General features: G+C 49.0%; 1 protein-coding gene across 14 annotated transcripts in view; it reads right to left on the reverse strand.

Moving 5' to 3' along the window:
• LOC139235126 (ankyrin-1-like) overlaps window positions 1-15,787 on the reverse strand; it is a 303,602-nt gene that overhangs the window by 79,609 nt on the left and 208,206 nt on the right. For all 14 annotated transcript variants that reach the window (XM_070866335.1, XM_070866331.1, XM_070866326.1 and 11 more), the window contains 6 exons: window positions 14,381-14,477; window positions 13,173-13,401; window positions 11,078-11,203; window positions 8,985-9,104; window positions 5,551-5,635; window positions 3,028-3,102 (listed from right to left, as the gene is read on the reverse strand). In XM_070866335.1, the coding sequence (XP_070722436.1) occupies window positions 3,028-3,102; window positions 5,551-5,635; window positions 8,985-9,104; window positions 11,078-11,203; window positions 13,173-13,401; window positions 14,381-14,477 (732 nt within the window). The remainder of the gene's footprint in view (window positions 1-3,027; window positions 3,103-5,550; window positions 5,636-8,984; window positions 9,105-11,077; window positions 11,204-13,172; window positions 13,402-14,380; window positions 14,478-15,787) is intronic.

Raw genomic sequence — 15,787 nt, forward strand, 5'->3', positions numbered from 1 at the left:
TTACAAGTTCCAACAACACACAGTGGAAAATTCCCCAGGAACCACACTGACCAGCGTCACTGCGCCTCCTTTACAGAAACATGCTGATATTGTGTGTCATTTGATGAGGTGCAGAGAGCAGTTGAGTTGGGAGTGGCTTAGCCAGTCACATAATGTTCATAAGACTCAATAAAACCCCGGCCAGTTGGGTTCGGGGGATCCATGATGGGGCAGGTGGTTGTGAGCCTGGTGGACGAACTGGTAATGTGTAGTGTGATTGTTAAACCGTTGCTAATAAATCAACTCGTTCTTAATAGCAATGTGTTGCTATGAATGCTTAAGCAAAGAACCCATGGAGCAAATACATTACACATGGAGGGAGGTATTGTCAATGGGATGTTGGCTCGAGACCAAAGGAACAATGGCTTCTCCCTGGAGGCTTCTTCCAAAACAGATAAAAACAGAAAATGCTACATAGCGGGTCCATTAGCATCTGAGAAATGAAAGGTTAACCTACAGGACCAAGATTCTTCGCCAAAAACCTTTCTTTTTGTAGATGATTGATTACGGACGTTCCATATATTTCCACCATTTTCTGGCTTTATTTCAGATTAATAGTTTTTATTTTAATTTCCTCTGCTGGAGGAAGTGTTTGAAGAAAGATGGCTGGCTCCCCCCTTCCACCCTCTCCCCCCACCCCCCACCCCCCACCAAAGGGGAGGCACCTCCTCATTACCCAGCTACCCATCCGAGAATTATTAAAAAAAAATTCTCAGGATATGGGCATCTCTGGCAAGGCCGGCATTTACTGTTCACTACCCAGTTGCCCTCGAGAAGGTGGTGGTGAGCCGCCTTCTTGAACTGCTGCAGTCCGTGTGGTGTTTTTCTAGCTGTTAAACAACGCCTCGATTTTAAAATTCTCATCCTTGTTTACAAATCACTTCATGGCCTCGCCCCTCCCTATCTCTGTAATCTCCTCCAGCCCCACAACCCCACAAGATGTCTGCGCTTCTCTAATTCTGCCCTCCTGAGCATCCCTGATTATAATCGCTCCACCATCGGTGGTCGTGCCTTCTGTTGCCTGGGCCCCAAGCTCTGGAACTCCCTCCCTAAACCTCTCCGCCTCTCTACCTCTCTTTCTTCCTTCAAGACGCTCCTTAAAACCTACCTCTTTGACCAAGCTTTTGGTCATCTGCCTTAATTTCTTCTGTGTCTCGGTGTCAAATTTATCTGTGTGTAACACACCTGGGAAGCGCCTTACGATGTTTTACTACGTTAAAGGTGCTATATAAATACAAGTTATTATTATTTATTATTAACTGAGCGGCTTGCTGGCTCATTTCAGAGGGCAGTTAAGAGTCAACCACATTGCTGAGAGTCTGGAGTCACATATCGGCCAGACCGGGTAAGGGCGGCAGATTTCCTTCCCTAAAGGATATTATTGGTGGGTTTTTGTGACAGTCCAGTAGTTGCATGGTGGTAAGACCGGGTCTGATCTCTCCACCAAGCAACATCTTTACCCCAGACACGTAATCTCAGCAGATGCTGAATGTTGATGAGGGTCCTGTCCCACTGGGAGGTAAGAACATAAGAAATAGGAGCAGGAGTAGGCCATACGGCCCCTCGAGCCTGCTCCATCATTTAATACGATCATGGCTGATCTGATCCTGGACTCAGCTTCACTTCCCCGCCCGTTCCCCATAACCCCTTATTCCCTTATCGCTCAAAATTCTGTCTATCTCCACCTTAAATATATTCAATGACCCAGCCTCCACAGCTCCCTGGGGCAGAAAATTCCACAGATTTACAACCCTCTGAGAGAAGAAATTCCTCCTCATCTCAGTTTTAAATGGGCGGCCCCTTATTCTGAGACTATGTCCACTAGTTTTAGTTTCCCCTCATTATCTTATACATTTCAATAAGATCACTTCTCATTCTTCTAAACACTAATGAGTATAGGCCCAACCTACTCAACCTATCCTCATAAATCAACCCCCTCATCTCCGGCATCAACCGAGTGAATCTGCTCTAAACTGCCTCCAATGCAAGTATAGCCTTCCTTAAATACGGAGACCAAAACTGTACGCAGTACTCCAGGTGTGGCCTCACCAATACCCTGTACAGTTGTAGCAGGACTTCTCTGCTTTTATACTGTATCTAAGGGAGGTTGAACGGAACCTGAGCTACGGCTGAGACACCAGGAGACGGGCAGAGATCTGTGTGTCAGTCAGCCACCTGCTCTCTTGTCTGCTGAGTGACGCGGGGTATGAGGGAACTGAAAGGAAAAAACCTCCAGAAGAGTCTCCAACAGTAACAACACAAGGAATAAAATTTGAAAGAAAAAAGAAAAAGACTTGCATTTATATAGCGCCTTTCACGACCACCAAACGTCTCAAAGCACTTTACAGCCAATGAAGTACTTTTGAAGTGTAGTCACTGTTGCAATGCAGGAAACGTGGCAGCCAATTTGCACACAGCAAGCTCCCACAAAGAGCAATGTGACAATGACCAGATAATGTGTTTTTGTTATGTTGATTGAGGGATAAATATTGGCCCCAGGACACTGGGGATAACTCCCCCTGCTCTTCTTCGAAATAGTGCCATGGGATCTTTTTCATCCACCTGAGAGCAGATGGGGCCTCGGTTTAACGTCTCATCTGAAAGACAGCACCTCTGACAGTGCGGCACACCCTCTGCACTGCCCCGTTTCCTACATTACAACAGTGACTACACTCCAAAAGTACTTCATTGGCTGTAAAGCACTTTGGGACATCCGGTGGTTGTGAACGGCGCTATATAAATCCAAGTCTTTCTTTTTTGTGTGACTCGAACATCCTTATAATAGGGTACACAGAAACACGTGCAATACTTCAACTGTGGCCCAACCAAGGTCATAGATAAATTCAACAACCCAGCTTTTATATCCCATATCCAGAGTCTCATTTGTCTTTTTTTGGCCTATTTGACCCTAAAAAAAAATCTCGGTCGGCCACATTCATAAAATGACAAAAATACGATCAGTGTTTGAGACTCTGGAACTGAACTCACCAGCCCAGGAGAGGCCAAGCTGCTCGGCGATCAAAGACATCTTCATTTCCGCACGCTCCCAGGCGCTCAGGGTAGCTGCAACATTCCAAACACAGCGTTACACACCCGTTGAAACCATTACCCCTCACTGAACATGTCGACTCTTCTCGGCGCACTTGAGTGGGACGATTGTTGTCTCTCTCTGAATTACACAGCGGCTGCCATGGTTTTAATCGCTCCCCCTTGAAGTTCCTCCATTGGGACCACAAGGTGCAGGAAAGCAAGTGTTCCCGGGAGCCTCTCTGTAAACCTCAGTGAGGATCACCGAGCTCACTATCCCACAGCTGCGTTGTCTGCTCAGATCATGAGCTCTGTGCGAACGCTTATTATCTGTCTGACGCTTTGGGCCAAAAGTCGCGGTCTCTGCAGTGTCGCTTCGGTAGGGACCCCGCAAGTTCTGGCTCTTGGCTCACGATGCGCCTGAACCCGGCACTCGCGATCTGTCAACATTTATTCTGACAGTTCCAACCCATCCCCGGGAGAAGGGCCTTCGAGGGAGGAGATTTGGTCTCTTTGCTCAACTCCTGCCCAGCGAATGTCCGTAAAAACGCCTGGATGGGTCGGACAGGAACTTTCCCAGATTTTTATTCTCCCTAAATTGGCCTGGGTTTTTATCTGGTTTTTGCCTCTCCCAGGAGATCACATGGCTCCGGTTGGGGTGGAGTGTAGAATGTTTCAGTGTAAGGGGTGTCGCAGTTGTGTGAGGCGGACTGGTTGGGCTGGGTGCTCTTTGCCTTTCCGCCATTGTTCATAGGTTTATATCGAACCTTCAGGGCTGCTGACCGAGGGCCGTGCGGCTCTTTGTCGGCCGGCGCGGACACGATGGGCCGGAATGGGCTACTTCTGCGCTGTAACTTTCTATGTTTCTAAACTTTTACATCTGGAAAAAGCAGGCGTATGACCTACTGTTACCAGCATAAGAGTTTTAAAAGATAGAAAACTAACATTTTATCAATAATTTTTATATTAAAAACCCTGTCCATTAAAGTAAATTTATTTTTACCCCTATTAAAAATATTTAAAAATTTAAATAAAATAATTTTTTGTCTAAAATATTCAATTTCAATTAATTTTAACTATGTGAAGTGTTTTTCTTATTTATTGAACATGTTTGTGTTTTTGGGGCTGTCCCCATTCACAGAAACGGTGATCTCCGTACAAACGGAACTCCCCATTACTGTGAACGGGGACACGGCATTGGTCGGTCCGGCCCGGGTGATCCCGGGATGCACACATGCTCCTGGAATACGTGGGCCCCTACGCTGGGCCGCGCATCGAGGTCTCGGAGCGCGAGTGTTCGTTCCTCTGGGACCACCGGGTACTTTTGTAAAAAGAATTTCGGTCAAAGTCTTCCGCCCACAGCAATGTCTGGGCCTTTGTTTATGATCTTTAATCGCCTGGTGCTGGGACTGCAGAATAATATCGCGGAGTTTATTCTGGTGGGTCTCGCCCGTTTCTAAAATAGATAAAATGAGCGTCTGACGTGAAATAGTGTTGGGAAAACCCTTCATCTCCATGTTGGCAGCAACACAATGGGAGGGTCACTAATTTACTTGTGCATATATAAAGAAATGAATAAACTGGTTGCCCATCACTTTTTGTGCTGAAAGTGGCCTCGGAAGTAAAAGTTTAATATCCCGTTTTAGCAGTAGGAGAGGGCAGTCGGAGAGGGCAGTAGGAGAGGGCAGTCGGAGAGGGCAGTCGGAGAGGGCAGTAGGAGAGGGCAGTAGGAGAGGGCAGTCGGAGAGGGCAGTCGGAGAGGCGGGGGTTAGGGCAGGGAGGGGGAAAAATTGGGAATGGGAGCGAGAGAGAAAGTTGGAAGAGGAAGGATAGGATGGGAAAAGAACGAGGAAGTTAAAGAGAGAAGGAAAGTCAGGTAGGCTGGGTGCAGTTAGCCTTCACTCTTGCAATGAACGGCTCTGCCACATATCTCCGAGTGATGGACTAGGAAGAGTTTGGAGACCCAGGTGGTGATTTCCTCATTGGGCAGTGGTGTAAAATGGACGAACTGGCTTCAGCTACTTGTTATACATCTCTCCCGAGTTCCATCACCATTGACCTCAATTACTTTTGCTGATCACAGAATGTCACCACTAGAAAGAGGGAAGAGAGAACCTTCATCAACCCTGCTCTCTCCCAACAACACAGTGGCAGCACGAGGGGCTGTTGTATCGTTAGAGTTGATGCTCGATCAATTGTTAATTTTAAAGTGGAGAGTGATAGCTTTCTATTAACCAAAGGTATTAAGGGATATGGGCCTAAGGCAGGTATATGGAGTTCGATCGATGATCAGCCGTGATCTCATCGGACAGCTGGAGGGGTTGAATGGCCTCCTCCTGTTGCTCTGTTCCCGGAGTGGGATTTGGCACCTGATGTGGGCTGGGCGATGCACAGACCCCACGGGTGCTCATCCCCAGCGCTGCCCGAGCCCAGCGCTGCCCCGATTCGAAGGGTGAAAGGAAGGTAAACAAGCTGGGTCCGTACCCATCGCCGGCTCGGTCAATGTGCTGTAGCGTTCACGCAGGGCCAGAGGGGTCAGGTTCCTCCGCCGCTCATCACCACCGTCAACCTGCGGGAGAAAGAATTCATTTCAGTTACTGCCAATATATCGGCCACGTCAGAGATTGCACATGTTGATGGGAGAGGGGGGGAATGGGGGGAAGGGAGGGAGAGGTGGCGAGGGGGGGAGAAGGGCGGGGTGAGGGGGGGGGTGGTGTTAGGGGGAAGCTTCCATGGTGAGTGCACCCACGCGTGTGCAGTCATCAAGCACAAAGCCTTACGGAGTAATCGCGATGTCACGCTAACCGCCGTCGGTTTATCAAACTATTGGTTTCTTTCACCTTGACCTTTTCCAATCCACAATTCTTCATCTATCTGTGTTTCCCCCTCTTACTCCTTCTCTTTCCAGATACACTCCTACTCAGGGAGGTACACTTGCATTTTGCATTCCCGACATGTCATTTACTGTGTTAGGCTTCTTCGGCAGCACCTCCCAACCCCGGCCTCTACCCCCGAGAAGGGCAAGGGCAGCAGGCACATGGGAACACCACCACCTCCACGTTCCCCGCCAAGTTTCAACACCTCAGTTACCTCTTTGGCTCATGGTTTGAGAGAGCTCATTCCATCCCAATTAGGAGCAGTTTGGAACAGCAGGCCCCAGCAACGCTGACGGATGTAACCGCTTTCTGGGACTTCCCCAGAGGCAACTCTTGTTCCCATTTTCTCTCCCTCCCTCCACTCAACACTAAGCTGGAAAAACAGTGCTGCCTCTCAGTGTGTACCATCGACAGGATGCACTGCAGCAACTCGCCGAGACTTCTGAATGGTGTTAGGGCCATTCCACCATCTACAAGGCACAAGTCAGGAGTGTGATGGAATACTCTCCACTTGCCTGGATGAGTGCAGCTCCAACAACACTCAAGAAGCTCGACACCATCCAGGACAAAGCAGCCGCTTGATTGGCTCCCCATCCACCACCTTCAACACTCACTCCCTCCACCACCGGCGCACCGTGGCTGCAGTGTGCACCATCTACAAGATGCACTGCAGCAACTCGCCAAGGCTTCTTCGGCAGCACCTCCCAAACCCGCGACCTCTACCACCTAGAAGGACAAGGGCAGCAGGCGCATGGGAACACCACCACCTCCACGTTCCCCTCCCAGTCACACACCATCCTGACTTGGAAATATATCGGCCGTTCCTTCATCGTCGCTGGGTCACAATCCTGGAACTCCCTCCCTAACAGCACTGTGGGAGCACCTTCACCATACGGACTGCAGCGGTTCAAGAAGGTGGCTCACCACCACCTTCTCAAGGGGCAATTAGGGATGGGCAATAAATGCCGGCCTTGCCAGCGACGCCCAAATCCCAGAAACGATTAAAAAGCAATGTGCAAAGTTAAGGAATTTCACAATGTATGCAGCATCCTCTCCTGTTGGCAGTGACTCATGCTGAGATACAATTCCATGGCTGCCAACAGCCCAAGTGATAAGAACATAAGAACATAAGAATTAGGAACAGGAGTAGGCCATCTAGCCCCTCGAGCCTGTTCCGCCATTCAATAAGATGATGGCTAATCTGGTCGTGGACTCAGCTCCACTTACCCGCCCGCTCCCCGTAACCCTTAATTCCCTTATTGCTTAAAAATCTATCTATCTTTGACTTGAAAACATTCAATGAGCTAGCCTCAACTGCTTCCTTCGGCAGAGAATTCCACAGATTCACAACCCTCTGGGAGAAGAAATTGTTTCTCAACTCGGTTTTAAATTGGCTCCTCCGTATTTTGAGGCTGTGTCCCCGAGTTCTAGTTTCCCCCACCAATGGAAACAACCTCTCTGCCTCTATCTTGTCTATCCCTTTCATGATTTTAAATGTTTCCATAAGATCACCCCTCATCCTTCTGAACTCCAAGGAGTAAAGACCCAGTCTACTCAATCTATCATCATAAGGTAACCCCCTCATTTCTCGAATCAGACTAGTGAATCATCTCTGTACCCCTTCCAAAGCTAGTATATCCTTCCTTAAGTAAGGTGACCAAAACTGCACGCAGTACTCCAGGTGCGGCCTCACCAATACCCTGTACAGTTGCAGCAAGACCTCCCTGCTTTTGTACTCCATCCCTCTCGCAATGAAGGCCAACATTCCATTCGCCTTCCTGATTACCTGCTGCACCTGCAAACTAACCTTTTGGGATTCATGCACAAGGACCCCCAGGTCCCTCTGCACCGCAGCATGTTGTAATTTCTCCCCATTCAAATAATATTCCCTTTTACTGTTTTTTTTCCCAAGGTGGATGACCTCACACTTTCCGACATTGTATTCCATCTGCCAAACCTTAGCCCATTCGCTTAACCTATCCAAATCTCCTTGCAGCCTCTCTGAGTCCTCCACACAACCCGCTTTCCCACTAATCTTAGTGTCATCTGCAAATTTTGTTGCACTACACTCTGTCCCCTCTTCCAGGTCATCTATGTATATTGTAAACAGTTGTGGTCCCAGCACCGATCCCTGTGGCACACCATTAACCACCGATTTCCAACCCGAAAAGGACCCATTTATCCCGACTCTCTGCTTTCTGTTCGCCAGCCAATTCTCGATCCATGCTAATACATTTCCTCTGACTCCGCGTACCTTTATCTTCTGCAGTAACCTTTTGTGTGGCACCTTATCGAATGCCTTTTGGAAATCTAAATACACCACATCCATCGGTACACCTCTATCCACCATGCTCGTTATATCCTCAAAGAATTCCAGTAAATTAGTTAAACATGATTTCCCTTTCATGAATCCATGCTGCGTCTGCTTGATTACACTATTCCTATCCAGATGTCCCGCTATTTCTTCCTTGATGATAGTTTCAAGCATTTTCCCCACTACAGATGTTAAACTAACCAGCCTATAGTTACCTGCCTTTTGTCTGCCCCCTTTTTTAAACAGAGGCGTTACATTAGCTGCTTTCCAATCCGCTGGTACCTCCCAGAGTCGAGAGAATTTTGGTAGATTATAACAAATGCATCTGCTATAACTTCCGCCATCTCTTTTAATACCCTGGGATGCATTTCATCAGGACCAGGGGACTTGTCTACCTTGAGTCCCATTAGCCTGTCCAGCACTACCCCCCTAGTGATAGTGATTGTCTCAAGGTCCTCCCTTTCCACATTCCTATGACCAGCAATTTTTGGCATGGTTTTTGTGTCTTCCACTGTGAAGACGGAAGCAAAATGATCATCCTTCATTAGTGGCTATTCACCTGTGGAGACCTCATGTACCCGCTCCAGCAGGGGGAATGGATGGTGATCAGGGTGGGAGCCCGGGCTGATCTTTCATTTCGTGGCCCAGGTACAGAAGGTGCTGTGCTGGCTGCGATTAACGCCACGTGTTACATTGTACAGTCCTCACGCAGAGACACAGGGCATTACCTTTATGCAGAGTGGCATGGTGAAGTTCAGATTACAGATGATGTGCTGTATATCTTCATATTTTGTTGGCTTCCGGAGGAAGGAAATGTGACCAGTATGTTCTTTGCTGAGATCTCTCACCTAGACAAGGGAAAAATATGAATAATGGTTCGTTCAAGGACATTGTTCAAACAGGTAAATATTGTAACCGCAAAGCTCTGGATCATGAGTTTTGCTCCAATCTCCAATCCACCTAGAATCATAGAATCATAGAACGGTTACAGCACAGAAGTAGGCCATTCGGCCCGTCGAGCCCGTGCCGGCTCTCTGCAAGAGCCCCTCAGCCAGTCCCATTCCCCCGCCCTTTCCCCGGAGCCCGACAATTATTTTTCAGGCACTTATCCAACTCCCTTTTGAAAGCCACGATTGAATCTGCCTCCTCCACCCTCTCAGGCAGCGCATTCCAGATCCTAACCACTCGCTGCATAAAAAATGTTTTCCCTCGTCGCCATTGGTTCTTTTGCCAATCGCCTTAAATCTGTGTCCTCTGGTTCCCGACCCTTCCACCAATGGGAACAGTTTCTCTCTCTCTACTCTTCCAGACCCCTCATGATTTTGAACACCTCGATCAAATCTCCTCTCAACCTCCTCTGCTCCAAGGAGAACAGCCCCAGCTTCTCCATTCTATTCACGTCACTGAAGTCTCTCATCCCTGGAACCATTCTCGTAAATCTTTTCTGCTCTCTCTCTAAGGCCTTCACATCCTTCCTAAAGTGCGGGGCCCAGAATCTAAAGTCAGACAACTTAAAATATGATGATGAGGGGATTTGATTGGGATCTTTAAGGTTTTCCCGGCCACAAAAAATTTGGATCCAGGAATGTTCTCCCAGCAGATACAGCAGATGAGGTCCCATGGCCACACTTTAACGTCTAGGGTGCCAAAGGAAAATCAGAATTTTAGGAAGCATATTTTGTAGTGATAGAGTTAGAGCTCTGGAGCAGATCGCTCACAAGGGCAGTCGAACAGGAATCAGCTAAACTTGCATTTATATAGCGCCTTTAATGTAGTGAAATGTCCCAAGGTGCTTCACAGCAGTGTTTTAACACAAAACAAACAAGTTTGACACAGGGCCACATAAGAAGAAATAACGGCAGAGCTTGCTCACAGAGGTGGGTTTTAAGGAGCGTCTTAAAGGAGGAAAGAGAGGTAGAGAGGTGGAGAGGTTTAGGGAGGGAGTTCCAGAGCTTGGGGCCCAGGCAACAGAAGGCACGGCCACCGATGGTTGAGCGATTATAATCAGGAGGGCAGAATTAGAGGAGCGCAGACATCTCGGGGAGTTGTGGGGCTGGAGGAGATTACAGAGATAGGGAGGGACGAGGCCATGGAGGGATTTGAAAACAAGGATGAGAATTTTGAAATTGAGGCGTTGCTTAACCCTAGCCAGTGTAGGTCAGCGAGCACAGGGGGTGATGGGTGAGCGGGACTCGGTGCGAGTTAGGACACGGGGCAGCGAGCACAGGGGGTGATGGGTGAGCGGGACTTGCTGCGAGTTAGGACACGGGCAGCCGAGTTTTGCAATCCCAGGGCAAGCTTTGATAAAAAAAAGGACAGGATGAAGTCCTATTCGGAAATGGGATGAGTTTCACAATTGTAGCAGGGAAAGTGATGGGAGGTTTGCAAGGTTAGCATCACTCAACCCCCCCCACACACCATTGTCAGTGCACTAGGGTTAATGTACTACTGTTGGTACATTGTTAGTAAAGGAATTGATGGCACTAGTTCAAAGAAGAGCAGGGGAGTTATCCCCGGTGTCCTGGGGCTAATATTTATCCCTCAATCAACATAACAAAAACAGATATCTGGGTCATTATCACATTGCTGTTTGTGGGAGCTTGCTGTGCACAAATTCGCTGCCCGTTTCCCACATTACAACAGTGACTACACTTGAAAAAGTACTTCATTGGCTGTAAAGCACTTTGGGATGTCTGATGGTCCTGAAAGGCGCTATAGAAATGCCAATCTTTCAAGTCTTTCCTTACACTGTACATCTCGGAGCTCGATACAATTCCAGCCTTCCTGCATTGGTTCTCACAGAATTCCCATTCCAACTGACCTTTATGGCGATGGGAAGGCGATTTTCCTTAAAGGAATGGAAATTGAAACAGCGCTGCTGTCCTGCTTTTCTCACGGGCACGATGTTGCCGGAACATTCCACGTACAGCGGCATTCCCTCCATGACCTGAGTAAGAGAAAGGGACAAGCAGAAATGTGGGGCGAACTCGCGGCAAACACAAGATTCCTTTCCAGCGGCCGGATCTGGAAATAGAAGGAAACGATGCCATTGTCCGTCTGCCGTCATTTCGCAACGTAGGATGCGGAGCTTCACATCCCATTGAAGACCCCACCCCAGGACCTGAGCACACGAGCTGGGTTATCTTGCCAAGAGCCGCTGGGACAACAGTGCCCTCAGCAAGAAATTGAGGAGGGCACTTCGAATTAGCCAGAAATTTAGCGCCCGGCCGGAGTCAGAGAGAAGAGCTGGAAAATTCGGCCTCCCAGTCAAAAAGGCCTTAGCGCCCCATTACCGCCTCTTAAGCGATCTGAGTTCAAATCCCACCGCGGCAGCTGGGGAATTTAAATTCAGTTAATTAAATAAATCTAGAATTAAAAGCTCATATAGATCGATTGTTGTAAAAACCCATCGGGTTCACTAATGTCCTCTAGGGAAGGAAATCTGCCGTCCTTACCCGGTCTGGCCGATGTGTGACTCCAGACCCACAGCGATGTGATTGATGATTAACTGCCCTCAGAAATGGCCCCTCACTTTTACAAGGCAGCTTACTGCCAGCTTCTCACGGGCAATTAGGGATGGGCAATATATTTAAAATGAATCAAAATGGAATTTAATTACTTATTTAAAACAAAAATTAAATTTTTTGAAAAATAAACGTACACATTTTAAAGGGTCTAAAAATAAACTTACCTTATTTAACGGGTTTTTAAATGTTTAAATAACTGAAACAAATGTCTTTTTCTGTCCTTTTTAAAAGTCTTACACTGATAAAAGAAGGCGTAAGGCCTGCTCTTATCAGCCGGAAGAATTTCCGGGGCATTCACTGGTTAGGGTTAGGGTTAGGGTTAGGGTCAGCCCATCTCTCCGCCCGCGGAGGCCCTTAATCCTCCGGATGTACGCGGTCCGGATGTCGCATACCTAAACGTGGAACATGTGGGGACCCTACGGGCGAGTGCGCATCTTGTGCCCGCCCGTGGGGTCGCGCTTTCAGGGCCAAAATCTCTCCTCTTTAAGACGTAGTGAAGGGGAGGGGCTAACAAAGCGGAAGGGGAATTTGAAGATAAGCCCTTCAGGAAAGCACAGTCCCCCGATTATGTCGCAAACATAAATAAGGACAATTGCCCAACATTTTTACAGCCAGACACCGTCATCAGCGACAAAGAACCATCTTTACATTGCGAGTCTTCAGTTTATTTTTCCACGTCTTTTTTCTGTTCAGTGGCCGTAGCCTATCGACAAATTGCCGACGAGGCTCGGGACTGAGGCTGCCATGTTGGGCGGGGTTTGTGGGCGTGTTGCTGGTATCGTGCTCATTCAGCGCCCTCACTCAATCAGCACCTGCGCCATTCCTAACTTGGCCATTCACTCACTCACATTGCAGGCCTCAGTAACTCCAAACCCGCCAAAGTGAAATATCAAAAGGGACGTGGAAATCAATCAGAATTATCCGTAACGGGTTTCTGAAAGGGGTTTGGATCTCTTTTAAAATGTACAGTTACCCAAGTCATAAGAACATAAGAACAAACCTTCCCACAAAGCTTCAGAACACAAGAACATAAGAAATAGGAGCAGGAGTCGGCCATTCAGCCCCTCGAGCCTGCTCCGCCATTCAATAAGATCATGGTTAATCTGATCTTGGCCTCAACCCCACTTCCCAGCCCGCTCCCCATAACCCTTGACTCCCTCATTGTTCGAGTGTCGCCCTCTTTAAACTGGGTTTGAATTTTGAGATTCCCCCTTGAAGAGGCGCACTGTGCCAACACTTCTTACAATGGGAATAAAATACCTCCTTACTGCCAGGGGTGAATGAGAGGAGAACCTTTTTTGCCCTGATACCAATCCAAAAAGAGACCTGTGAGCTCTGATTGAGCCTTGAAATCAGCCCTTGAAGGTAAGGATGGCAGACCAGTCACACCTCGATATCCCTGCTTCTCGCCACTTCACTGAAGTTCTCGTGCTGCTCCAGGGTTTTGTCCACCTTGTCGTCGCTCATGCAGTAACATCGTAGGCGGCCGTCTCTCCCATCATGCATCTTGGCAAACACCACAAACTTGGCCATGTAGGGCACGGCCATCAGCTCGTTGTAGATTTGGGTGGCAAAATTCACCGCCTCCGCTGTCCGTGGACAGTCAGCCAACCAAAACCTGCCGGAGAAACGACACCAAGTTATCACCGAGGCGGACAAGGCCGTCCTGGCCGAATGGAGTTCTGGCTGCGGAGCCTGGAGAAACAGGCCTCGGGTTTATGCCCAATCACCATCTCTGTCACTGCTGATAAAGCAGAGGCAAAGAAGATCCAATGAGCGAATCCTCCTCGCATTTATTCAGAAACCCAGGCAACACCGGAACAAGATACACCGAGCAGGGCAAGGGGGAAGTGGACAGAATGGTCGACAGTCCATCCGGCTCAAGTGAGGCGGTTGGTGTAACCTTGAGCAAGAAGCACTGTGCCGGTGAAGACATTTAGGGGGCGAAATTGGGTTTTGTACTGCCGCCCGTCGGTTAAGGCCTACTGTCGGCAGCAAGCGGCGTCCAGGCCTCCGGAGAAATTCGGTCGGGTCTTTGGTGCAGGTGCTGAGGTAACGCTGTGCCCTCTAACGCCCCCCGCGTGGTGACCTCATCCAGCGTGCAGCGCTCCCTTGGCATCGCTCTGGCGATATTTGGTTGCAATGTTGGCCTCACCGACAGGCGTTTGTACGTAGTGGTGAGTACTTAGCGGATCCCGGGCGGAATCGCCCAGAGAGCAAGATACGTTTCTTTCTTTCTGCATTTTTCCTTTAGTTATAACAAGTGTGTGTGTGTGTGGGGGTCGGAGTTGTTTTTTTGTTCCCGTTGCGAGATTGAGCTGACCTCCTGAGCTCCCGTTCCTGCCCGAGAATGAGTGTGCAACCAGTTTTAACACTGCTCTCTTACCTTTGGGTGTAAAAACTCAATTTGGCGATTTGAGCCTGCGCCCAACGCCCGGCGCTAAAACCAGCAATCAGGCGGTGGCACCGCCTCAAAAACGGCCATAACCAATTTCGAGCCCGTATGTTGGAAGCAGGAGTTGCAGAGACAGAGGTCCTGTCTACACAATGGGAGTGATTGGGAAGGGCCTGGTCTGTTGGAATCCGCGACGGCTCACCTTGCTGAGACATTCGTGGTGAAGTTCGCACAGTCGTTGGCGTGGATTAGTTTGGTAGTTCCGGTGATATCTTCCCACTGGGCAACCCCAGTTCCTCCTGTCAGATAACCACAGCAGTTCAAGGTTAAATCGGCCGCCAGCCAATGAGAGTCGCACAATAATTGGTTCACACAAATTGTCATTACTGGGGGCAGATAGTGAATTATTTTTAAATGAGCTTCTTTGCCTCAGCAACATGCCACCAGCTCAGGTTCTGATTTCTCGACCAGGGACCCCCAGAGTTCTGAGGGCTTGTCGTGGGCCTTCTACAGTTGGACAATATGGAGCAGTGTACACCAAGCATTCTTGCTTGACTTGTCGATGACACTAAGCTCTCTGGCCAGGTGACTGGTGTTAGAGCCATTCCACCTTCTACAAGGCACAAGTCAGGAGTGTGATGGAACACTCTCCACTTGCCTGGATGAGTGCAGCTCCAACAACACTCAAGAAGCTCGACACCATCCAGGACAAAGCAGCCGCTTGATCGGCTCCCCATCCACCACCTTCAACACTCACTCCCTCCACCACCGGCGCCCCCTGGCTGCAGTGTGTACCATCTACAAGATGCACTGCAGCAACTCGCCAAGGCTTCTTCGGCAGCACCTCCCAAACCCGCGACCTCTACCCGCTAGAAGGACAAGGGCAGCAGGCGCATGGGAACACCACCACCTCCACGTTCCCCTCCCAGTCACACACCATCCTGACTTGGAAATATATCGGCCATTCCTTTATTGTGGCTGGGTCAAATTCCTGGAACTCCCTCCCTAACAGCACTGTGGGAGCACCTTCACCACACGGACTGCAGCGGTTCAAGAAGGCGGCTCACCACCACCTTCTCAAGGGGCAATTCCCAGAAACAAATTTAAAAAAAGGGCAGGTTGATTGCACTCACAGGGAGCAGGACAAAATGGCAAAGGTGAAAAAGGTAAAAAGACTTGGGGGCAGCAAAATATCAAACTCATATCATTAATACACTGGATGGATCGCCAGGAACTCTGAGCAGAAGCTGAACGGTATTACAGGTTGGACCTCTCTAGTCCGGAAACATCCGTGGTTCAGCATTGGCATCGGTTTCCCGTGCTGCCTGGCTCTCCGCGATCAGTGCGCAACTGCTGCTTTGCACGAGTGGCTCCCTGGTTTCCCACGTGTACACGGAGAGAGAGCGCGAGGCCCGAGTTTCAGAGTGGGAGCGTGGTGGAGGTGTTCAGGAGCTCGGGCGCTGTCTACAGGTACCGGTATGCCCAGCGTGACCTCCCGTGGTTCGGGAAATTCTCTGTTCGGTCACCGGTCAGGTCCCAAGGGTGCCGGACCAGGGAGCTCAAACCTGTATTCCTATCCTGCATAAGTCGGTGGCTAAGTTCACAGTAG

The sequence above is a fragment of the Pristiophorus japonicus genome, chromosome 22, assembly GCF_044704955.1.
Source record: "Pristiophorus japonicus isolate sPriJap1 chromosome 22, sPriJap1.hap1, whole genome shotgun sequence".
In the NCBI taxonomy this organism is placed as follows: domain Eukaryota; kingdom Metazoa; phylum Chordata; class Chondrichthyes; family Pristiophoridae; genus Pristiophorus; species Pristiophorus japonicus.